The 25,266-nt window shown below is 39.9% G+C and overlaps 1 protein-coding gene across 1 annotated transcript in view; it reads right to left on the reverse strand.

Annotated features, from left to right (window-relative positions):
- NOX3 (NADPH oxidase 3) overlaps positions 1-21,256 on the reverse strand; it is a gene marked incomplete at its 5' end in the record, with an annotated part of 39,766 nt that extends 18,510 nt beyond the window's left edge. The window contains 8 exons of the mRNA XM_082481056.1: positions 15-107; positions 3,253-3,382; positions 6,156-6,337; positions 9,443-9,588; positions 18,198-18,282; positions 20,131-20,241; positions 20,447-20,542; positions 21,212-21,256. Of these exons, the coding sequence (XP_082337182.1) occupies positions 15-107; positions 3,253-3,382; positions 6,156-6,337; positions 9,443-9,588; positions 18,198-18,282; positions 20,131-20,241; positions 20,447-20,542; positions 21,212-21,256 (888 nt within the window). The remainder of the gene's footprint in view (positions 1-14; positions 108-3,252; positions 3,383-6,155; positions 6,338-9,442; positions 9,589-18,197; positions 18,283-20,130; positions 20,242-20,446; positions 20,543-21,211) is intronic.
- Between the last annotated feature and the right edge of the window lie 4,010 nt (positions 21,257-25,266).

Below are 25,266 nucleotides of genomic sequence, written 5' to 3' on the forward strand. Positions count from 1 at the left end.
GCTATGTTACATACCTTAGTAATAACCACCTCCTGTTGAAATCTCCAAAATCTAACAATTCTTTCACAGATATACAGCACCATAGGACTTAAAACCCACTTCCAAGCCTGTAGAAAGTTGCATATTAAAAAAACAACACTTACTTTAATTTCTAGAAAAATATTTTGCATTTCTGGTGCAAAGCAGCAGGTAGCCTAAAATGAAATTATTTGATTTCTCTTCTGTGATTTCTGGTTCGCCTTTCTCAGGAGAGTATTTCTGTTGCTACTCTAGCAGTTCTGGCTTTCTTGTGGAACAGACATATGGGACTCCACAGATGCACTCCAAAAGCAGTGCTAATATCTGTCTGTATTCTGGCCAAGAAGAGTCCTTTAAAATCTTTTCCTACTAAAGGCAAAAGGATTAATCTATTTAGGTGTTACATATAGACGTCATTGGACCTGAAGACGTATAGATGCATACATTTATGCAATATTACTCATAGCCTAACTATTTTTTTGCTCTTCAAATCTAAAATATTTCAGAAGGGTCAGATAGGGGTAGCACTTATTGTCAGCTGTGATTTTTCTGATGCTGCATGAGAAAACATTAAGTCCCAAATATTCAATTAGAGGAATGGAACGTATTTCCATTTAATCCATTAGTCGTCTCTGTATCAATAAATGTGGTTTTTTGATCTAGGATACTAAGCTGGTCATACTTTAAGTATTGCAGATGATTGCTGTGCTTGTACTCGCTAATCGTATCTACTGATCACTATAACAATCAAAGATACTTGGCTATTCAAGTATACTAGCTGATGATTTCACCGAGTTGCACAGATAGCTGAGATAATTAGATGCAATTGAATCTTCATGATTTAAAAGAAAAATCTTTTTTTTTTTCCTAGAAGAGATAATGTTTTATTTCCAGTTTTGTTAATTACACAGCTCATTCTAGCAAACTGAAGACTCCACAATCACGTGGCTTTTCAAATCTCAGAAGAGTAACTTTACTTGCTGAAACATTGACTTTGCTCCACAAGCTGGGTAACAGGGGTTATAAAGTATCTTTTATGAGAAGCAAGCCATAAAATTATGTGGCTTCCTTAGAAAGTGCTAAGAGGATGGAGTAGCAATTTCCCAAGGTTAAGTCTTGAAAATTAAATTAAAAAAATGCATGATTTAATAATGGGAATAAACCAGCATAAGCCAGAAGATTCTCAGTTAAAGCAGAAACTCAACACATCCGTTGTCCCTAAATACTACAGGTGTCTCTGCACAGTGGGTAGTCTCACATGTCTTGAATATATTTGCATATATCAAGCCACAATAATGATAAGACCTGGTTTTCCTCCCTTCCATTTGTGCTACCTGTAAATAAAAGCACATGACAGAAATGTTAGGGCTGCAGGCTACCCTGTGGGAGAGCTCAGCTGAAATTTCAAACGTGCCATCGCTCCAGTGCAACAGAGCATTCAATCCAAAATATTTTTTGGCTGGGTTTGGACAACAGGGCATCTACCAGGAGGGATGGGCTGTCAGGCAACACAGCTCCTGGCTGGCTGATCAGGGCATCGCTATTCTTGCCCAAGTGGTGTTTCCTCCTGGAATGAGAATGAACTGAGATGGGGCAGTGATGACTCAGGAGACTCTGTGAGGATAAAAGTCTGGATGCCCCAAGTGCAACAGAAGTGCTTCATCGTCCTCAGTGCGAGTCAGATCAGGCTCCTACTGGCTGCAATATGGAGCAGGGGAACAGATGTGGCACAACTGAGAGAGGGGCTCTGCCAGGTTAGCTTCCCCCAGGAGCAGTGGCCAGAGGGGCATGCACTCCGGTGTCACCTCACGCAATCCCAGCAGTGCACAAGGCTGTCCCCTCCCTGCTCAGACCCATCTGCACCAGCCCCTGCCAGCGCTGCACAAGTCTCACCTGGGCTTTTCAGCCTCTGAATGAATTTCTGCTAACTGCAGTGTCTAGCAGGTATCACACCGTAGCACATTACCCATCCAGCAAAGCACTGTTCTTATAGATGATCTATATGCCATATGGTATTATCACAATTCATTTAAAGTAATGTGACTTTGCACATATGGCCTTGGGTACGCAGGAAAGTGTGGCAAAATGGGTTTAACATGGAGAAGTGGAAGTTCTCTCCAGTTAGCTTTATGATAACGAATGTCAAGACATACTGTTGGAAGCAAGCTTGTGTCTGCATTCATGGTGTGTAGCCATGTATTGATTTTTATGGTGACATTGTAGCTGAAATTTTTAGAGAGGCATTCATTTTCTCATTAATATGCGGGTTGGATAGTGGCTAACAATAGTTTAGTTTAAGAAAAATCTATGTCAGCCATTAAAAGAGCTACAAGACACTGAATGCTAATTTTTCTCCTTTACTCTAAGATTTCCTTTGCTATGTTTTCTCTTTTTGGAAGAAACAAGAAAAACTTGCATATGAGCAAGCTAAATCTTGAGCTGTAAATGTTAAATGATTTTGTTTGGATGCTAGACATCTGACATACTGTACAAGTCTGCTACTTAATTACCCCCTGTGGATTTGCAATCTTGTTGCAGCAAAACCACCCTTCCGTGGGACGTTTTTCCTGCCTCTTGCCTTTCCCTTTCATAATTCATTGTTTAAAATTCTCTCCTTTTTACCTAACTTAAGACATCAAGGCTGGACGATTTGAAGCATGTGCCCCAAAGCAAGGACATAATTTTGTCTCCAACTTATTCTCCCTTGGTATTTAGGCTATCCATATTAAAGTACAATTAGTTAAAATAATAATATTAATTTGCATCCCTAGCTTTACTGTTCCATTTTACTTTCTGTATCTCTACCCTGACAAGGTTTTTGCTTAGAGGCTGTGTTTGCGCAATGAACACATCAAGGATATCAGTGATACTAAATAATTAAAAATAAATGTACACAACAGATTTAAATAGAGTACAATTCTGAAATCCATACCCTTCAGAGGGAGTGTTGCCTAACTAAAGGATCTCCCAGAAATAAAAAATTTTATTAATAACACCAAAAATTTACACATCACTCTTCATTTGTACCCGTCTATACTGATTATAGAGGAGGTCAGGATCAGTATCTTAATGCACAGGGAGAGGTCGGTCACGGAACAGAAATGTGACACTACTCTCTAATCATGACACTACGTGCCAGTCACTAGCATACACTCCAGCCCCCTGCTCCCTAAGACATTTGGCTTCCCAAGGAAGGACATTAGGTTAAAAACAGAAGACAATCATCACTCTTACCACAGGTTTGTTGCCAGAAAACTGCGGCAAAGGGCACTGAGTGGCGTTCTCCCATTCCAAGTAGTGATCTTTACAGTAAGTGACATTGTGAAGCAGCAGACTCTGAGGCGTCTGACCTCGGACGAGCTGACTTAAAACAAAAGTGTTCATCAGTGATATGCTTCCTTGCAAGGTTTCTGTGCATCTGTAGGTTTTGCACTAGTAGTGGAATGCAGATTCAGAGATAACCAAAAGCTCAAGAACTGAAAGTTCAAGAACTGGCCATTTCAACCCTGTTCTGCTCGCTCATTCAAATTACCTTTCCTTTAGCTTTGCCATGACTTTTTGACCAAATGCAAGAAGTGTGTTATAGTATTGGTATACATCAATGCAGCTGAAGTGTGGAGAGTCCTTGCATAGAAAATGCACATTTTGCTGTTTGTGGCAAAATTAGAATGATTTCCAAGTTCTTTGCAGCACTTTGACCTCCTCTCTATATGAGGGTCTGGTATTGTTTAGAAAAATAATAAAATTCAATAGCGACAGACCTTCTCTTTCCTTTGCTGCTTTCTAAATGCATTTTTAAAAGCTGCAAATAAAGTTGGAGGGGCATAATTAGATGTATACTCTCTAAACATATTAAATTCTAGCTTCTCTACTTCTGAGAGTGTTAATGATGTGAATTTTCCCAAACATCAATCCTGACTGTTCAGTTTAAATGGGTTTCAGCTGGCATTGATTATGGGTAGAGAAGGAAGATTTTTATGGGGAAACCCTGTTTGTTTCATATTGTTTCTCCGGATTTTCCATTCCATACATACTTTGGCTCTACAACGTTAGCCTGTCCTGCCCGCTAGTTTAACAAGAGACATGGAGATAAAAAGCGCTGCCTTCTTTTACACGGCGGTGTCATCGGCTGCCACCAGTTCAGACAAAAAGACAGAAAAGGAGGCAGTGAGTTTTGTTCAGTCGCCTGAGAAGGGGGAAGAGATGGGAAGTGGATGAAACCTTGGGGTTTGACTCCTTTTTATAAATGGGGTAGTGGTAAGGATGTGCTGGGGCAGGAGGGACCTGCTCTGCTGCGGTGCACTCCCAGCCTGGAGCAAGCAGCGCGCTCACTGAATGCTGTCGATAGGGCTGTTAAATAAGTGTCCCCTTTTTGGGGAAGTCTCTTGCCAAGGACAGTCGATCAGCTGGCTAGGCAGAGGCAGCTTACAAAGCTGAAGGTTTAATGGGTTCATTATAGTTGTTTGAAACTGGATTCTACAAGATCTGCCAGAGAGAGAGGGGAGGGGGCCTTTTTAATCAAGCCAGGGTACAGTTTACAGCATTTGTTTGCAGCTGTGCCTCTGAAACTTGGGACTAATTAATTGGGCCAATTTCAGGAACAGTCAAAGCCAAACTGAATGTGGCAGCTCTCAAATCACAAGGAAAGAAGTGGGAAAAGTAACACACCACAAAACATTGTACCGGCCTGCTCCCTGCCCCGTGATGATGCCATGTACCTCTGGGCAGCAGGCACAGGCACACACCGCTGTGGAAATTTCTCTGTGTCCAAGAGTAGCGGCCTGTACGTATTTTAGTGGTGGACAATACCATCTGAATGCTTTATGAAACAGACATAAGAAGTGTATTATGATAACACCAAGTGACTCTGTCTTCAGATCTGAAAAGCTTACTACAGCTTGGGGCCATGTGTCCGCTAGATAGTCAGCAGGAAAAGATCTGTGGAGCAAAGCAGTCTTTGTTGAGGGCCTTGCACTTGAGGGCTACCTAGGGCTTAGGACTAGGTCTGGTTTGGTCCCGTGAATGGGTCACTTGTTAGTGCTTGGCACACAGAAATGCGTTCCTGTCAGGGTAGTTTCATCCCAAAACACTCTGTTATGCAGTCCAGGGATTGTGCCGTGGTATGAGCCTGACCTAGGAGGTGAGGGGGACCATGAGATTTACCTCAAAACTGCACTGCCTATCTGAATTAAAATGTGAATGTAAACGTACCACTGTAGATTCACGTTAACACTATTGCAAAGAAATGAGAAAGGGAAATGGGAGAAAGCATACAAGAGAGAAGAAGAAGCAGAAAAAGTCAGTGGAGCTGGAAACGGACGATGGAAATGTTTTCAGGACTAGGCACCTTCTTGCTCTCACGCTGCATTCACAGGGGATTTATCAGCCCATGAGCTTCTCAGGGAGGCTCCCCCGACTCTGCTGTCCCTCTGTGTGAGAGCCAGAGCCCTGTACCGAGAAGATGGACCATCCTGTTTTGCTGAGGAACAGGGAGACAAGCAGCGACCTGGCAGTCATCCCTCTCCTAGCCACCTGACTGGGCTAGTCATAAACTCAAGTTGTTTGTCACTGTAGTCACTTAAACCTGGTTTGTAATATAGTGCCTACTGCTACTGCACAGTATTTCTCCATGGTGAGGAAATTTGGGGTTCTTTTCCCCACAGAGAAAGAAGGTCAAAACTGCTTTACATTTATGGATGCAGAGGAGCATGGGCACAGGCACATCCACCACAGGGTAGCTGACATGCTGAAAGCTTGTCAAGCTTCTACAAGCTCTCCTGCAAACTACCTTACAAGAGCTATGAGCATAAGGTCTATCCCTCGTTAATTTGAACCCACAAAGGTTTGATTCCTCATCTGTAATGCTGCCAGTTCCCAGGGCTGAAAGTTCATTCAGACTGATGCATTGATAAGGCGCAGGTTTTAAGATAGTAGAAGAGTGGCTGAAAGAACTAAACCACACTTTTAATCCTCAGAAAAGTGGTGAGTTTTAATTTCAAAATGCTTTCATTTTGCAATCTGTCTCCAAGCAAAGATCCCAGCAGTTTGTTAATAAAAAAGCACAGGATTATAGATTTGAATCGCGTTTCATCTCAAACTGTGTACATATACCCCATGTAGTTTATGCAGACACTTACCCCATACCATGGGTTATTAAACCAACGAAGAAAACCACAAAGAGATGATGAGTATACCAGAACACCTCATAGCATGACCTTCTGATGAGCTCAGTGGATGAAGTCATGATCAGAATTAAAGCCACAGTTATCACAACTCCAGTTATTCCAGCTACGGTGGTTAGTACCTCTCCTGTTGTGTTCTAGAATAAGAATACATTGTAAGTATTAGTATTAGTAGTTATTGTTGGTTCAATGGCTACTTTTATTACTACTTCTGTTACTGTTACTGTTGTTACTGGTGTTGCTATTACCTATGAAGCCAAAATCTAAGACAGATTTTCAGCATAGGAACAAAACCAGAACAAGATATGGACACATATGCACACCTCCATTTTACCACAGAAGAGCATGGAAAAAACATCCCTCTGCTCTATTTCCACTCAGGCTTGTCCCAGACAGATGTGTAAATGTTTGCTACCACTTATTTGTTTCAGGAATTGAAAGGAGGAAATTAGACAGTCTCATTGGTACTTTTACCTATTTTGCTTATGTAAAAGTGTTTCAGAAAAAAGGGAAAATGATTAGAGAAATTAGAATATGAAACCTAGAGATATAATAAGTAAAACAGCACTAGAAATCAGCTTTTTCATGTGAGGGTGATAAAATGAGGTGCTAAGACACCTACAACCATAAAGGTGTGGGTCTGTTTTGTGCTTATTTTTCTTCAAAGTTTGTGGGGTTTTAGCAGCCCTGAAATGGTGTATAAAAATGCATGCTCTCATTTAGCTAAATAGCATCTCTCATTTACCGTTCCTTACGGTTACATGGAGATACACTGGATGATACTTGGGTTTATTTTTTAAAAGACATATTTCCAATTTTATGCATGTCCATGATGAAACATTAATATGCTGGGCTAGATCATATTCCTTCTTGTTCATGACTCACAGACATCAGCACAGGTCTGTTACATCTGTCTAAACCCACCAAAATAAACTGAAGTGAGAATGACAAAGTATTTTGAACACAACAGTCAGATGCTGATCTCAGTTATAAAGTGCAAATCGTGAAGAACAGCAGTAGAAATCTCACACACAAGATAAGACCCAAACTAAATATGCCAGCTGAGTGTAAATGAAGTCCCCATTTGGCCTGCAAAGCATATATATCTGTTTTCCTGGTGCTGATGAACAGGAATGAAGGAGCTCAGCATGCCTTCTGGATCCGGAGTTTGTTCTACAGCTTAATACACCAGAAGAAAAAAAGCCCTATATAGTACTTGTAAAGTGCACTCATTTGATATGGAAATCCTAGAGGTGATAAAATTCCACAATGCCATTTTTACAGTCACTTTTTACAGTAAAATCATTCTTTCAAATGTTCACACTTGACAGCACACAGTACATTTTCAAATTGGTGCCTGTGAAGAGTGTGTTCAGATCCTATTACATATTAACAGCATTGATCTAGGTGATATTTTGAACATTTCCACTACAGTGGCTAGTTTGAATATTTATATTAAACAAGGAAAAATGTCAAAGACACTTAGTACATTGCTACTAAAGGGGTAGGATGAAACGGAAAAGAAAGCATGAATTGTTCCTCTCAGAACTTTCTTCTCTGAAGTTAGAAGCAATCTTTTATTTGCTTGCCTTAATAATTTATTAATTCTGAAGGTAGCTACTGAGACACAAGTGGTTGATAAAAGAAGTATAAATATTAGAGGTTAAAGTAAAACCTAGGCTGTAAATTGGAAGGTAATTGTGGGACGTATTACGGTGAATAATCTGGGAAAGGATCTCAAAAAATGCTAGCCTTCCATCTCAAGGGTATTTAGGATCTTAATGCTAATTAGAAGCCTACTTCACAATTATATCACCATGGAGGCTTAGTGGAGAAAAAAATGCATGCTGAAAGATGGTAGATTCCTGTTCAAGGCTGTGAGCTTTGTTCTGTTCCTGAGGAACATCTCACGTGCATGTGGTGAGAGTGGGCACCGGGGATACTGAAAGACACTGGAGCTGAGTCCTTGGCTTGCTGTCCTGTTCTGATAAACCCGACTACTTTGTCAACACTAACATCAAGACTTTTGTATTCGTACCATTGAGACCATTAATTTGCTTGATTTTCTTCAAACCTGAGAATTGTTTACTTGTTTGTTTTCAAAGATGCAAACATCACACTATCTAAATTGGAAAGGAACTGAGAAAAAGCAGGACAAAATGCCTTGTAACAGAAAAGTACTGTCAAATCCTACTGATGGTTGTCCAGCATGATCTTACTTTGTTTCTTGTTTCAGTGAAGCACACCACGGACCAAAAGAGCCCCACTCCATGATGTTCGAACAGTCGTTACTGCATGCTGGCTATGTGGGAATTTTCTAAAGAGCGGAAATAATGCGTGTGGGAGTCTCACCAGGGCCATTTCAACCCTGGAGTATATAACAGTGTACAACAGTGTATAACAGTATACACAAGCAAACATGTAACATAAATGTGATGTATAGTACAATGGAATGAAGAAAAAAGCTGCTTAACTTTTGCATGTTTTACATGCACACCTTGCAGAATGGGTCTGGTTTTCTTTATGCTGTGAGTAATTATGAGGAAGAGCTTATACTGCTGTTGTGAGATGGCCAAGGAAATGGACAGGGGGCACAGTCACTTTTCTCCCCAAAGCAAGCAGAACCATTTATTTACAGGGCTGAGGTGCCCACAGTCCTGCTTGGCTCGGGAGAGCACACAGCAGCACTAGGTTCCCCAGGCACTGCTTCCTATATGCAGCAAGGGTGGTTTTGCACGTCCTCTTCCCTGGGCGGCCACAGTCGACACGTAACAGGGCAGAATCAGCCCTCAGGTTGGGAAAATACTGCACAACCATGGGGAGAGACAAATAGCAACTGTGATAGAATACTGTTAAGTGCTATTGCTGTTGCGGGTTTTGTTTTGTTTTGTTTTTTTTTTTTCTTTCTGGAAAGAAGTTGTGTTTGGTCCGTGTATTGATAGTTTAGTTTAGGTTTTTTTAAAATTCTTTGCAGGTTCATTTCATTGTCTACTATTCACAACACTCCTTATCCTCCGCCCTAGCTGTCTCCTGACAAACTAATTAAAATACTGTAGACATTTCTTTGAGCTTAGTAACCTGAAAATTGCAGCTCTGAGTAAGTGTTTTCAGCTGAAATTGAGGTTAACCTTTGGCAGCACCTTCTCGCTCTGGTTAAAAGGCTTTGAAATACAGTTTTACCGACAATAGAATCCACAGAGGAAAGCTTTTTAGATGAGGAAAACCAAAAAGTGACAGCTTACCGTTTCGTAGGTCCTGATTGGGTTCAAGTAGCTTTCATTTGGGCTTTTGCCAAGGCCAGAAAGTTTATTCCGTAACTCCCCAGCTTCCTTCGACTGGCTGGTATGATACCGCTCGATGTTGATCAAGTGGGCAACAATATGGATGGCTGCATGAGAGAAAGAGTGGTGTGACATTATAGACACATTTGGACGTGCCCACAGTGCCAGAAGGAACTTCAATAAGCACACTGCGAACTATTTGAAAAGCTTGGGCATAACTTGAGAGCTTTGCATGGGTTAAGCTGACAATAAAAGGAAAATTTTATCAAATACGTGTCTAACATGAAGCAACTGCTTCACATTGGAGAGGAGAGGAATTGCTCCAGGGTCATCTCCCATGTTTACAGTCAAGTGCCCTGCAGTCTTGTGTCATCAAAGGAGGACCTCTTGAGAGATGATATAAAGGTGTTTGCCTCTGATTTTAAATTGTTCAAAATGAGGTAAACTGATTAAAATCCCTACTTTTTAATTAATATACTAGGCTGTGCCATGGTGTAATACTGCTCCGCAGGACACTAACTTGCCCGTTTTAGGCATAGAGCAGTTTGCAACTTTCACCAGGGATATTTAAGAAAATCTGTTCCCTATTAACAAGTAGCTATAACATTACTTTGTGCAGGTGGATCCTGTGGAAGCCACAGGAAGTATGATTTTAAGGGAGAAGTCTGAATCACAATGTTAGATCTGATTTGTCCTGGCCATCATGTATCACATGTACTTCTGGCCCGCTCCCAAAAGGTATATGAAATGGCCAGTTTAGAAAAATGCCTTAGAGTGAAGTAAGAACTCCACTGTAATTCTTCTCCTGAATGCACAGATGACAGTTTCAAAAGAGGGAAAAAGGAAGGACTTTGTTTTGTTATTGGCTAACATAGATAAAGTTGTAATCATGCTTGGTGCAGAGTTTCAGTATTCAATATGAGAGATTCTCAAATCTATTACTGGAAAGTTGTGATTAATGCAAAATATTAAATGCCAAAGGATGAAAAAATGACAATGAAAAACAATTATATATTTACAGTAGAGCTATTAGGATATGCTATTTCTAGGTTTTATAATTAGTTTCCCGTTATCATCTCTCCTTTAGTGTTTTATCTGTTCCTGTTCCTGACCATTTAAAAAGCCTTTCTAAAAGGCAGTATTTGTAGTAAACCAAATATGATCTGCTTCCCTGAACAATATTATCTCAAAAGATTTTTTCCTCTTTTCTTATTTCCTTTTTTCTTTTTCTTTTTCTTTTTCTTTTTCTTTTTCTTTTTCTTTTTCTTTTTCTTTTTCTTTTTCTTTTTCTTTTTCTTTTTCTTTTTCTTTTTCTTTTTCTTTTTCTTTTTCTTTTTCTTTTTCTTTTTCTTTTTCTTTTTCTTTTTTTCTCTCTTCTTCCTCTTTCTTCTCTCCTCTTCTTTCTTTCTTTTTCCTTTTTTAATTGTAACTATTTGCACAAAAGTAATGGCTTACTGTGCTAGTCATTGTGTAATCATAGATGAAAACACTGGATAAAATGCGTAAGGTCTTTGGTATTGCTAAGTCTTTTAGGTGCCTATCCACTTAGTGATCTCCCTCACTCTGCATGCCAGAGACCAACTCCTCTGCAGTGCCTGGGGAGAGCCGTGGGCATGAGAATAAGAGTTAAGGTAGGATGCTGGCCATGGAAGTGCTTAAAGCAGCCACTGTGAAAGGGTAAAAGATTGCACTCTTCCCCCCAGCAGTAGGTTAGCCCACATGCCCAGGCTGGAGGGAGGTTACTTGCAGTCTGTTCTTCTGAGGTGATCCTTTTGGAGCAGTAGATGTGCTGTGGTTGCTTGACTGTCAAGTTGCACTTCATTCAAAATACAATGTCAGCTTAGGGACTTCCCCCTGCCATTCCCTAACACCTGCTTCACCTCATTGCCCCATGCTTAGATGCTCACTGGGAGATGAAAGACCTATTTTAAAATCCTTGTTACATTAAATTTAAAGTAGGGCTTTAAACCAAATCACATGTCCTAGTCACTGGGCTGACTGGTTGTTCTCTTGTGAGCTGTCTCCTGATGAAACCCTTAATAAAAATAATCAAATATTTATCGATGCAAGCATCCCAAGTGAATATCCAGAGCACCCAAACTGCAAAATCAAGCTCCCATTTTTTCTGAATCTTTGGCCCAATGAACGATAAATTATTTATACAAGGTGGAATAGCTTCAGCAGAATGGAGGCTGAATCCAAATGGGTATGAACTGCCCAGAGATAAAATGAGCGTGGAAATTAGAAGACAGATTCAAGCCATCAAAGGAATGAGACTCTAAAATAACCTTTCAATAAATGGGATAATGGGATCAAGCAATCTAAGCAGCTTTCAGCTGAAGGTTGGTCATTTTATGAAATAGCATATATGATGTGACTGTGAGCATTAGAGGGTATTGGACTCAGTGACCCGGCATGTCCTGCGTACGTTGTTATGGATTAGGTGCTGCATGTGAAACAACCTGGCCAGTGTCAGGAGGAAGACGGTCCCTGGAGTCTGCACGTGAGAGGGTGCTCCCAGCACCTCGGCAGCGCCGGGATGCTGGAAGGAAGGAAGGTTGCACAAGACCACAAGCAACGAGTGGAGCGAGATGTGTGGATTCAGACTGTCAAAAGCCGGAGAGGCTCTGAGCTGCAGGGTTTAGGTGGCAGCTGTGTGGGGGCTGTGGCAATCTGTTCCCCAGCGTACAACTGATGTATAAGCAGTATATAAACACCATTTATGTGTTTAAGTGTAACAGCACTTTTAAGTGCTGAGTGGGAAGGAGGAGGAGCTGTTTCTACTAGGGGCTCCTTTCAGAACAGATGTTTTGGCCTGGTAAGGATGGTATCAGATCCAGCTGGAAGGGAACCAAGTCATTGCTTGATGAGGACCTGATTTCTTCGACATCTGAAAGAGCTCACTTGGAGGACAAGAGTGCAGGGTAACGAACCGCTGTCTGTGGTAGGTTGCAGAGTTACATGCTGCATGTAGTCTGGTACTGGACTAAGGGAAAGAAGAGAGAAAACTTTCAAAGGATGGAGAGCCCTGACAATGAATCCGAGTGGACTTCTGCTGAGCAGTTGTATCTTGGCATCTGCTAGTGATTACTGGTGCAATCAGTAATGGTACTTGTGCCTCTTGTCCCTACCTGCAGGATGCTCTTTATAACTCCAATATGACATAATTGTCACCATAGCCTTGGGATCAGGTGAGTTTCACAGTTGTGATCCACAGCGTTGTTTTACCAAGGGTTCGCTGCAGCATATCAACTGCAAGTTTTGGAATATCCTTGCTCACTTAAAATAGGAACATTGACCAGAGGTGGTGGTTCGAATCTGTGTTCAGAGCATAACACACTTTCTCTCTTTCACCTTTAAAACCCATAGATTTTTCTGCAGATTGCAAAATCTTCATGTGCAATGTTGACATTTCTGTTGCTTAGAAGGCTATGAAATCTTTCATTTTCCTCAAAGTGCAGGATTGTACATGATTTGTACAGATTCCTGTCACGTCAGCAGCGGCAGGAAACCTAGTGCTATCTGGTATATGTAGAGTGTTGAGAATGAAATGAGGTGGTAGTTTCTTCCAGACAGAGGTCCACATTGCCTAGCAGAGTATTTGCAATCCTGAACGGAAAAACCTGTGGGTTGAGTAGACATAGCTTCCCAAGAAGGTCTCAAGCCTAAGGTTTAATGAAGGGCAATCATGTTGCAACTTTTCCCTGGAAGAAGAGATCCACTTTCTGCAGCTTAACCTAGTAAGATTTTTCTGCAGGCTATTAAAGGACACCATTTTGTCCATCTACATGTTGTTCTGCTTTACTGTGTTACTGTCAGTGGAAACATCATCATATCCTCTTCTTTGGGATTTACCACATCTTCCCTTTTGGGTGACATGCCCTCCAGCTTTCATCTAACAGGTAGGGGGTATTGTGTAGAAGACTTCCAGGATGAACAGGAGAGGTCTTTTCTGCAAGCTATTCTGTGGTAGCTGTTAACATACAGAGTATAATGATACACTGGGAAATATTAACATTCAAACTAATGATGTACTGAATATGTTGGTTTACCTGAGTCTCCCATGATCTCAAATATTGCCTAGAGTGTTATTAGATTAATACTTCTCATGATTTTTTGTGTGCTGCTGGGAAAAAATGATGCAATCTAAAAGTGAATTATAGCTGGATGGTAAGAGTAATGCAAAGATCTAATTCCATTTTCAATGTGGTTCATTTAATGTACAAAAGTAGTAGACTAAAAAGTCTGGCACTGGATACGTTGCCATTAGCTAAAATATTTTACTTCCCTAAAGTGCCTTTTCTGAAGGTCCTTTACATCTGCAGTGTATAGAATTTACTACGCAATTCCAAAATTAATATGCAGATTTCTGAAATCTGAACTTACAACAATTGGGGGTTTTCTCCCCTGCACCACTTATCTAAGTGGTGGGCAAAGTTTAAGGTATTACATCTCAGGATTTTCAGTTCAATTTTTTCCTCATTCTGCACAACCAAATATGTAGTACGGAATAAATCATACAATCTTTTAAACAAAGTTCTTTTTTATAAGCGTGCATGAAGACTGAGGGATTTTGACTGTTGTTTTTAACAATATCTGGAATCTCTGAAGCACTTAACATACATTAATTAGCATTTGACCCCAAGATGTTTTATCTAGTCCACCTCTGAGATCAAATAAAAGGTTTTATTGGAAGGAGGGAGGGAGGAAAAGGGTTGCTATTAGAGCATGATGTTTACTGTACATATTCTTAAATACAAAGAGATGTAATTAAATTATCTTGAAAGTCTGGTCGATTTAGCTAGTCTTATTCAGCCAATTGTGCCTTCAGTGAAGCATGCACAACTCTCATTGAACTAAGCAGAAATTGCATGTGTTTATCTGAGGACAAGATTTCACTCTCTCTTTTTCTGCATGCCTGTACAGGATAATAATGAAATTGGAGCTTGCTGCAAGCAGTTAAATGTTTTGGTTAGCCAACCCATCATATTAAAATCAAAGGGTCAAATCCTGGCCTTTCTGCCCGCAGTGAAGAGAAGGGCTTTGCAAGCAGCTAACCCAGGCACAGGGAATTCTGTCCCTGAGCAAGCCCAGCTTGTACCTTTTCTAGTTGCACAGAACCTTTAATTCAGCTTCATGTTGTCTGTGTGGACTAAAAAAGTGCAGGTTATGTAAAAATTACAACAGTGACCACACACATACTTGCGTTGGATTTTTTTTTTTTTTTTAGAATGGTTATAAACATCAAAGAAGAGCATGACTTGGACCATTTTTTTATCCTAGCTGGAAGCTTATAATCTTTAATTTAATGTAGTTTCCTTCCTAGTAGTTGCACTAAGTCTGGATTTAAACAACCTGAAAAAAGTGCAGTTTGATGGAAATTTGATTTTCTGTAATTTCTGGAAGTACAGCACTGAGATATCAGCTAAACCTCTTTTGAAGATAAGCATCTGCTTTCCTGAAAACTTCATTGCTTACACAAAAATGTTACTCAGATCACCAAAGCCCTTCACATAGCCACCACTACCAAAATATGCTTGAAAATTGAAAGGTTTTCTAGTATTTTTAGCTATAGATTTCACGATGCTTGCCGGAAGCCAAACACACCTGACATCACTATAATTCTGTCTCCATTTTGCATGTTTTTAAAGAAAATCACACTGTTGGAATTTTTAAGGAGCAAGAATCACCATTTCAAACAGCCTAACTACAAAGAACCTTGCTGTCCTTCCCCTACTTTCCCTTAATTGCTTAGGCTTTATTTATATCATAATTCAAAAGACTGTTGGAACAATATATCTATATCACCTTTCTGCAAACATCAAAAGAACCCACAAGAAGCAGTTTGTTCTTCAAAATGTACATCGTATACCAAAGTAAAATAAAAAAACACAAAACAACAGAACTATCCCCCCCAACACTGCTCTCTCCAGAAAATGTATGAGAAAATGTATGAATGTACTCTCTTATGAGGGTACAAACAATGCAGTAAGAGAGAGGAGTTGTACAAAACATCATTTACTATCTTTCTGTAGATATCTTTAGGTTTCAGACAACCGCTTCTCAATTGAAAAGTCTCTTTTGCATTAGGAAGCATAGAATGATTTGCACTGATCAAACTGAGAGTGCATGAAACTATGATTTTATTCTAGCAGAGTTACAGGTCTATAAGGAAGATTTATTACTGGGTGAATAACTCCCAGACTCTCTTATCACAGACAGGCATGCAGAACGCAGGAAGCCAAACTAAGCAAAATTCCCTTTACTGAATTTTCAATGATGCCCTTGATTATAGATAGCATTGTTTACTCTCTCTCTCTTTCCTCCAACTTCCCTCTTCCACTAGTCTCTAATTATATCCCTTTATGACCTGACCAATTAAAGCCTGCTCTTGAATTTGTATTAGAGCTGATGAAAAATTAAAGGTACAGATGTAGTTTTTCCAAGGCCAGGCGCACCTCTGCTGAGCTGGCTGCCTGTTAGAAACCAGACAATACTAATGTTGCACTGACTATTTTTAGCATGCTATTAAATAAATATGCTGGAATAACACCACCTGGCAAGCTGAGATGAATACATGTTACTTTTATAATAAAGGAGTCTACAATTTTATATTGTGGGGGTAAGCTCACTGATCTGATCTGCAAATTGGTTTAACTTCTTGCTGCCACATTTAGGCTATTGATCGTACAGGGGAGAACATTCATTTAACTAAGAATTACTAAATTGCAATAGACTAATAGGAGTTGACTATGCTTTTGTGTAACAAAAGGCAATATAGGTAGTACTTGGATAAATAATGTGTCAGTTGAGAGGAAAATGGCATCTATTTACACACCATTTTAACGCTGTTAGATTTTATAAAAGGACTCGATATACTTGTGGGTACCTCTTTACTCTGAAACGTTGCTTTTCTGTCACAGTATGTGCTGTGGATTGTATATTTTTTTATGAATTTGGAATTTAATTTTGGGCAACAGAGTTTCTGTCCATTCTTTACCAAAGTCCGACTATACAGCAATGTAGTGTTTTCCCAATTTTGATATTTATTTCTCGCTTGTCTGTTAGGGAAGCAGGAGTTCATAAGTTGTCGTGTTTTGTTCATTAGACTTCCCTGTATTTTGTCGTCTTCCTCAAATACCTCATCAACTATTTGCCCATTTCCTATTCTGGGAAAAAACCCAACCCAGATAACAACCCAACGATGAACCCTCATTTTCTCCTTAGAGAGTGACAGAATTAAATAATGGTGCTTTCTGTCATTTCGTATCAGCTCCTGTGTCTTTTGCCTTGGAATTACTGAAGCCATAAAGTAATCATTTTTCTGATAGAGTTGCACTTCCCAAACTGTCCACCTTAATGCACAAGCAAACATTTTTATATGAATGCAAAAACCGAACACATAAAAGGTTTGACTGTGCAGTTTTGCTTTCTTTTTGGAGCATGACAAATTATACACCAAGTAGAAGTTGGTTAATTTACATTCCTGGGTTGATTTGTTAATTAAAGAAGCAATGTTGCGTTCTGTAGGAATCTGCTTTATACTGAAACTGAACTCTGATAAATGAATGGGTATGACAGATAAGTAAATCTTCATAATACTCTTTGATGCACGTTCTCATCCCCCTGCCTTCCCCTCTGAATTCTACATACAAAGGACAAATTTTAGCTATTGATTCCTGATGGCAATCCTGACTTGTCTCAATATTCTTGTCCCACTGCACAGGGACATTAACAGGTTATACACGCAAAAGCACCTCCTTCACGTAGACTGAAAAAAATATTGGGACCAGGATCCCTGACAGCCTGGGGACAGAACTCTTACCCTGCAACGTCTTATGCTTGCAAATAACCCTGATTAACTCCTGTGTCTCCTTCATGTTTTCTAAGAGTACTGTGGGCCCAGATACCTCTCCATCTCTATGTGCTTATGTCCTTCCTCATATTCCCTTTCATTCTTCCTTCTTCGCACATCCCTCTTCCCCACACCGTCTCCTGTTCCCCTCGTGTCCTCTGAATTTGTACAAGCTTCGGTCTTCTCCAGGTTCTTTAACAACTTGGGGAACAGGAAGTTGCAGTGTCTTTTTCCCAGCCAGGCAAACCAACACCTATAACTCAGTAAGTCGCTACGACCAGCAGAACAGCTAATTTTTCATCTCAGGATGCAGTTATTCCCTCAAAGGCAGCATTAGTTCCCTGTACCCATCACCTATTAAAAAAAATAATTAGGAATTTAATGTTTTTGAGACAGCTGCTTGTCTCAAATTCAGATTAAATTTATTACCGAGTTGAAAAATTATTGAAGAAGATGTATCGGTGGACACATGAGCGGTGTGACTCGTAAGCACCGTTTCCGTAGGAAATCAGACTAATGCTATGTCGTCTCCCCAAACATCTACTCTCAGGGATTTAATGAAAGTTATTTACACTAAATGTTAAGAGCACACAAGTTGGTCACATTAACTAAGTGGTAACTAGTAGTTACTATCCAGGTTGAAAGTTTATTGACTTAACAGTCAAACTTTTCTTAAGCAAAAAAGGTTACAAATGGTTAATCAGATGGGACTCCTACACCTGTTTAAAGATGCAGTCACCAAATGATTGCACTAAAATAGCACGTCTCAGAGCTGATGGGGATTACAGCATGAGGCAGAATCACTGTGAAAGTCAAAACAGTTCAAAGGCAAAGAAGAAAAAAAATAAAAATAAAGCTTACTTGCATTTACAGCTATTCCATAGGCGACCATCTTGTGAAATGCGATGTTTTTGTCGAGCTGTCTCCTCAGTGCTCCTCCACAGCACTTGGTGAAAAAGCAGACCTTGTTTTATATCATTCCTATTACTATTTACAGTTCACATTTTGGAGAGGAGAAAAGAGGAGTTCAGTACATTTAAAAATGGAATGTTAAAGGAATTCAGTGGAAGTTTGGGGTTAGCCTTAACTTTGGGGCTCAGGTAACTGGTTTTGGCATAGTGACGCTCCAGGATTTCTTAAGCTGTTCAGCCTATGTAGGGGCTCAAAACCAAGTTTGATAAAATTCTGCCAAATTTAGCTGTGATTTGTGAGTGTTTTTTCTGGGCTGGTGATTAACTAATTTGCTGGTATAAGGACACCAGGCTGGGCCACCACTGCTTTGCAAGCTTAGGTTTAGCTGCACGAACACAGCTGAACCGCTGGCAGGGCCAGCTCGCAATGAAAACATTTTCCCTGCTTTCATGAAATGCACGCCCCAGGAGGGTGAGGCTGTCTAGACCTCAGGTGGCTGCACGCTTGCGTGTTACTGAGCCGTCTTCCCATTATTGGAAGCGCTGGACGGTGGTGTGCTCATGGCCAGCTGGGTGCCTCTGCCTGCTGGGAGCCAGCCTGGGGCCGGGGCGGGCGGCCACCAGCCAAAACTAACAACGCTCTGCTGGAACCTAGAGAGCCCTCGCGGACCTAATTCAGTCTCTGAACGGTGTTCTGGGTGTCTGGATTGCTCGCTTGAGCTGGTAGAGTGCCATGCCAAAGATCCCGGCGTTTATCCACCCTGTTTCCCAGCTAATAGCTCTTCCAAAAATCTGGAACACCGCGGGGTGCAATGCCAAGACACGGCACCTCCTCGGAGAGTCACTGGATCCAGCCCTGTGCTCACCATGCTGGAGCCAGTCAAGTTGCTCCGTGCCATGCTCCTCAAGAGCAGAATATTGTCCAGAAGAGCAAAATCTGATTATCTGTAAGAAGAGTTTCAGTTCTCTGAGTTCTTACTCAGCATCTAAGTGGGCATGCAAATATTTTATGTTAATTTACAAACTGATTCAGAAGTCCAACAAGACATTTTTTTTTTCTTAGATGCTCAGCTCCTGCACTCAAGGAATTATAAAACACAGTTGATTCCCAGCCTAAAGACTGCTGGAAATTTAACTCTAACTCTGAAGGAAAAAAGAGGCAGAACTTAAATAAATAAGAACCAGCCTACAGCAAAGTAAATTAATGTTAGGATTTCTAAATTCCTGTTGTTCTTGGAGTCATGAAGCGATCAGTGATTTTTTACCCAACCATGTGGTATTGGAATTGCTCTGACTATAGTGGTTCACTCCAAGTTGAAGCTATAGCTAGTAGAGCTAAAGCCTTAAGTACTTCCTATGCATGATGCTCAGGTTAATGTAAATGCCTCTGAGCAGATGACCACTCCATTACAAAACCACATGTTTACAAGATAGGAAGACCTGAATGGTGGCCACACAGACAGAAGGTTTTAAACGTGTTCCTTAGTATCTTTATGACACTTTTATCTATCTGCACATTTTCTCTCTCCAATTTTTACTTTGCAGCTACACAGGATACACATGATGGATATGTATTTTCTCCATTTGGCCAAGTTGCATTATTACGTCCGCTTTTTGTAGCGCCTCACTTTTCACTTCGTGACACCATGCTATGCAGCGGCTGCCAAAATCAGTGTTGCATTCAGAGCACTGCGTTAAACAAGCCATTTGTTTCTCTTCAGTCATGAATACTGACAATTTAAATGTTAATAACTAGGCAATAGTGTACAGACTTCTCTATCAAAAATTAAAATTCCTTGGAAAATGTTTGATAGGGATAATACTGCTGAACTATGGAAATAAAAAAGGGAGGATAATATGGCTATTTGAGAAATGGTACTTACAATGCTTGCTCCTCTTAAGAATGAAATCAGGTTTCTACTGACTGGTAACAGGATTAGCATGCAGTTAAAATTAAGGCACGTTGCAGAAGCTCTTGCCCAAGCCAGGGTTGACTGTATGTATAACAGTATAAAGAAATTAAATTACAAGCTTGCTATAGAAAAGGCAAAAGAAAGAAAATACTATATTAACATAATACTGTTATATGGGAAAATTACTGTTGAAGCATCAGAAATATTATTATGGAGGATGTAAATAAAATAAGACTATGCATATGTTCTTCTTCTGGAGCATTTTATCAATCAAACTCGTACTTACTCCCAGCATAATCCGTGTATAAATGTAAGCATCTTCGTCTTCATACCAGTGGAAGGTATCAATAAACAAATAGAAATTCAGTCCCAGCCACACCAGCTACAAAGCAGACAGGCTACAGATTAGTGATACTTACAGTATTTTTTAATGCATATAAAACCGGTTATGGTTATAGTTTTAAAAGTATCTGAGAGATACTTCAAAATCAGCGTGCAATGCAGTTCTTGATCACAGATGATAGAAATCACAAATGCCTGCTGGAATGAGGCTATCTTTTAGCAAATGCAGGATTACAGTCCTATCCCCCACATCCCCAGCAGAGGATATAGATGACATTTACTGTGTGATGGTAAACTTGATCTTAAACACAGGGCTTAGCCTGGTCTCTAAAAAGGCAATAAAAGCTAAAATTAAAGAATTCCAGTAATGGAGGGAGTTAGGAGCTAAGGAAATTCTTTTCTCTGCCCCCCATACTCAATTCACCAAAGCCTCTGAAAATAGTTCAGAATACAATTTCAATTACAATTGCAAACGCCTGTTCCCTTTATCTGAGAGCTAAAGTACATGGACTCAAAAATAATTAAAAATAAAACAGTAAGACTTTAAATTGTTGTTAAGACTAGTTATAAAAAGGCTGCTGAATATTTTATAGCAAGTTTTACATTAAGCTTGGGAGTATTACTGTAAGCAAACCATAAAATGTCTTTTAAACAATCTTAAAATATTTATATATACCCAATTAGATTTTTTAATGCTAAAAATACTCACTAATAACAGCACTGAGAGTTTTTCATTCAAAATCCAGCATCCCATCCTGAGTGCCTCTCCCTATGCTAGCAGCAGCTGACTCTTGCCTTCCAGTGTAACCTGAGTTGTCCATCCATTCCTCGGGCTTTTCTACTAACTCCTTTTGTCTTTAGATTTTAATAAGCACCTAGTGGGAGCAGGAGCTCTCTCTAGGAATTTTCTAATTAAGGGCTCCCTGACAAGAACAGATCACCCAAGTGACATGTCTCATGACCTGTGTAAATAAAATGCTGGTCATTGCCCAGTCCTTTCTCTCTCCAGAGTTATTTCTCATCAAATGAGAGATGCTGTCATTAAATTGTCCTCTTGTACTAGCATGTATTTGGGTGGGTTGTTTTGCTTTGTCTTTGCAGTTTGAACAGAGTTCAACATTTCTTCATGATTTGCCTTTTAATTTAGTAGCAAATGGGAGCATCCCTTATGTGCGTATAAGACAGGAGCACTGCTAAAAGGTCTTGAGAGTGGCGAACTCAGTCAGAAGTCGGTAACTGTCAAAATAAAGGGTGCCCCTGTAATATTAATCTGGATTTATTGTGAATATAGATTGTGGCAATGTTGAAATGCATGATAGATTTTCATTCATTTGGCCGTGGTCATAAAATAAGCAGTTACTTTCTCTTTCTCCCATTTACATCATTCGGTGTAAGGGCACAGATCCTACTTCCTTCCCTCCGAGCTGGGAGGAGAGAAGTAACAATTGATGTCCCCCTGGGCTTCTCTGTCAAGCCTCACAAACATCAGCTGCGTCCACACGTGACTTTTGAGGTGATGCCTGTTGCAGAGGTCTGAGCACAGAGGGGTTAGGAAAACTGTGTCCGTTCCTTGTGCATGTGGCTTGAGCAGCCCAGCAGGTGCTGTGGCTCTCCACGTGCTCCGCACCCTCCTCCCACATTTTGTCTGCAAAGTCACGTTGCTTTGGTAGGACTTAAGGTACTCAGGAAATACAAGCCTCTTCCAAATACAATCCACAAACACTGTCCAGGGCAAGAGCAGGATTTTTTTTTGTTGTTTATAAAACCAGATGTTCCTGTTCCTCTGGGTTTGTCCTGAGGACTGTTCAGCCTGCTTCCTTCTCCTCGGAGGTTTACTCCTGTGAGGATCAAATGAGCCACCTGCAAAAATGAGTCATCAGGATTCGGTACCTCTCAGCAAGATCAAAACCTTTTGACAGGTCAGTGTAATATAGAATACTGTTAGTCTGTTCAAGACTTTTCTTTGGTAGCTGGTTATTTGAGCAGCCAGCACCATGATTATATTCAACATGAAGAACACATTCTCTGATTTGCCTTTACTAAGAGAGAAGAATAATTTATTGACTTTTCTGCACTTCTCCAGAGGGAAATCCCTTCCCCTTGGCCTCCCTTACATCGTGGAATGGGCAACAATATGGGTAAGGAAGAGATTGCTTTGAAACATGGTCAACTCCACTGCAGGAAAGTCCTCCTGGCCAACCAGGTCTTAGGTCCGCTTTTGTACTGTCCTGGTGAGCACTCTGCATTTGCCCTTGGCTGCCCTTGCCAGAAGCTGTGTGGACTCTGCCTGTTGTAATCATGTGCCTTCTCCAGTAAAACCATTTTCTTAAGGCCTTCCTGACTTGGCTGCGAAGGAGACCTTTCTGTGACAAAATAGCTTAAAACTTCTTAAAGTTGAAATGCTATTAAGCTCAGCTACTTTTAAAACCAGTGCTAATGACCACTAATATGAGTTAGCAGAACCATGGGGTTATCAATGCTCTGAATACAAACATTTACCATTGCGCTTTATTTTTCTTGGATGATAAAATTAAGCATTATTTATTAACAAACTTTATGGCAAACCATGTGCAGTAATTGGCCACTGTCCATTATGTGACTTGATATAGGCTATTCCCACAACCACCTTCTTTATGGTAGCTTCAGTAACGCGGGAGCTAACAAGATAGTGAGTATTGCTGTTTTTTTTTCAGGGAGGTCAACAGAAGAAGAAATAAGGGAAAAAGGAAGAAGAATGTGCAGAGGGTGAGGAGAAATACTGGTAAGGTCAGATGCCAATTTTAACTACTTAAAAAAGGGGCGGGGGGAGAAAACTCACTATCTGGATTAGCTGCACTTCAAAGGAAAATGCTGCACTGCGATGTTCTGCTTTGAAGTTCAGCCGATCCAGACAGCAATTTTCTAAAATGAGTCAAAACTGGCATCTGAAATAGATTTTTTTTTTCATAGTACAGCAGATTCATATGCTGGTTTAGGCTCCAAAATTTGTCTGGATCAGCAGCTGTACTTCAAAGCGGCACATCTCAGTATAGCATTTGACTTTGAAGTGCATGTGGTCCAGATGCCAGTCCTCTTAAAGGAGCCGATGAATCAACTGCACATTATTTTTTGTCTGTCGAAACAGCTATGTTTTTTCTCATATATAACAGTAATGTGTGTGGTCTCCAGTATGGTATCTATCAATAAAAACATAAAGCTAACACAAAAGCTCTTTATTGCTTCATTTTCTACAAAGGAACTGGTCATCATTATTTTATTACGCTGAGTTGCAGTGATCTCAGCCAATTTCTAGCACAAACTATTCAGACAAGACTCAGGAAAGGACATTTTATTGATTAAAGAACTAACTGTATTCCTTTTTGTTATTGTTTTATCATTATCATGAGCTGTAACTGTCCTAAAAAGGATATAGAAAAAGGATGAAAAGGGATTTGTTCCGGCAGTTTGGGAAAAAGCAGTGATGGGTATGCTGAGTTCCCATGCAAGAGGCAGGCAACTCTGTCGTCAGCTTAAAAGGTCAGTTTTTGCATGGAAAGAGGTTTATGAGGTGCGGAATTCTTCCATGTAAGTATCTCAGCATTAATGTCAATGTTTATATCAATTACTGCTACAGATCTCAATTGCAGTTAGTTCTGTTCTATTTGACAGCAACCTCTGTCTGAGGTTGTCAGTAATTTTTTTAAAGTACTTTCAACAGTGCTTACCCTTTACAAGACAAATTAATTAATAGCAGGAGACTGTATACATATACCTAAATATATTTCATTTTGCTAGGCTATCCTAATTTTACTATTAGGTATGCATGCCTTATTTCTCAAAGGCAAAATTGTTTCAGTTGACTCCGAACTCTGCCCTAGCCCTCTCAGTTCTTCCGCGTGCTTGACTTTATGTCTGTTAGTAACCTGGATGAACTCGATAAGCTTCACTGTGCTGCATATAGGATGTAGGTAAACAGGCGATCCAGAGGATCAGGGTGCTTTAATTTTGCAGACCGTCCAAAAGCCATTTAATTGCTGACTCTATCAGAGTGTACACTTTATATTAGACCATACAAAATGGTGGCGCTGCTGTGTTCTCTAATTTTTACATTATGTCTACATAATGTTTCCCAATAATGTTTAAGAAATGAGAGGCAGATTTGTCTCTGTTGAGTAGATGCAGAAGCTGCATAATATATTTGATAAACCATTCAACTTTTGTGGAGAGAGAAGCTGATGAAGCTGCTAAAGTGCAAAACTTTTCCCTTTTTTCTGTTTTTATTTTTTTTTAAAGACAATTCTGAAGGAACAGAGGCCAAGGTTCAGCTTTGCTTTTCTTCAATGATCCGATTCTAGCTTTGTAAAAGAAACTTATTGAATTTCTATAAACAGTGTCTGAGTGACTAGTAGCAGAAAAACAGCTATATAATTTTTAGAGATTTTCTTATAGTGTTTTTTTTTTTATTTAACTGCCTCATTAATGTTAATGGATTTTTTTTTATGAACTGTAGTAACATTACGAATGGGGGAACTGTTTTGCAGCTTGAGAACATTAAAAAATGTCTAAAGCTCTAAAAGAATAATGTAATATTAGCTGTGTCAGTGCAAAAGATTCAAAAATCATCAGATTGTTCTAAAATTTATGAAATTATATAAAAAAAAGAATGTACAGTTTTGGGGAGAGTGCTGACTGAATACTGAGACTTCAAGGGCAGCTGGCCTCTCATTTACAGCTTTATTTCAGTAACAATGTATTTATTTTTTAATAAAGTATTAAAAATCTTGG

This window comes from Vanellus vanellus, assembly GCF_965231255.1.
Source record: "Vanellus vanellus genome assembly, chromosome: 3".
Taxonomy (NCBI): domain Eukaryota; kingdom Metazoa; phylum Chordata; class Aves; order Charadriiformes; family Charadriidae; genus Vanellus; species Vanellus vanellus.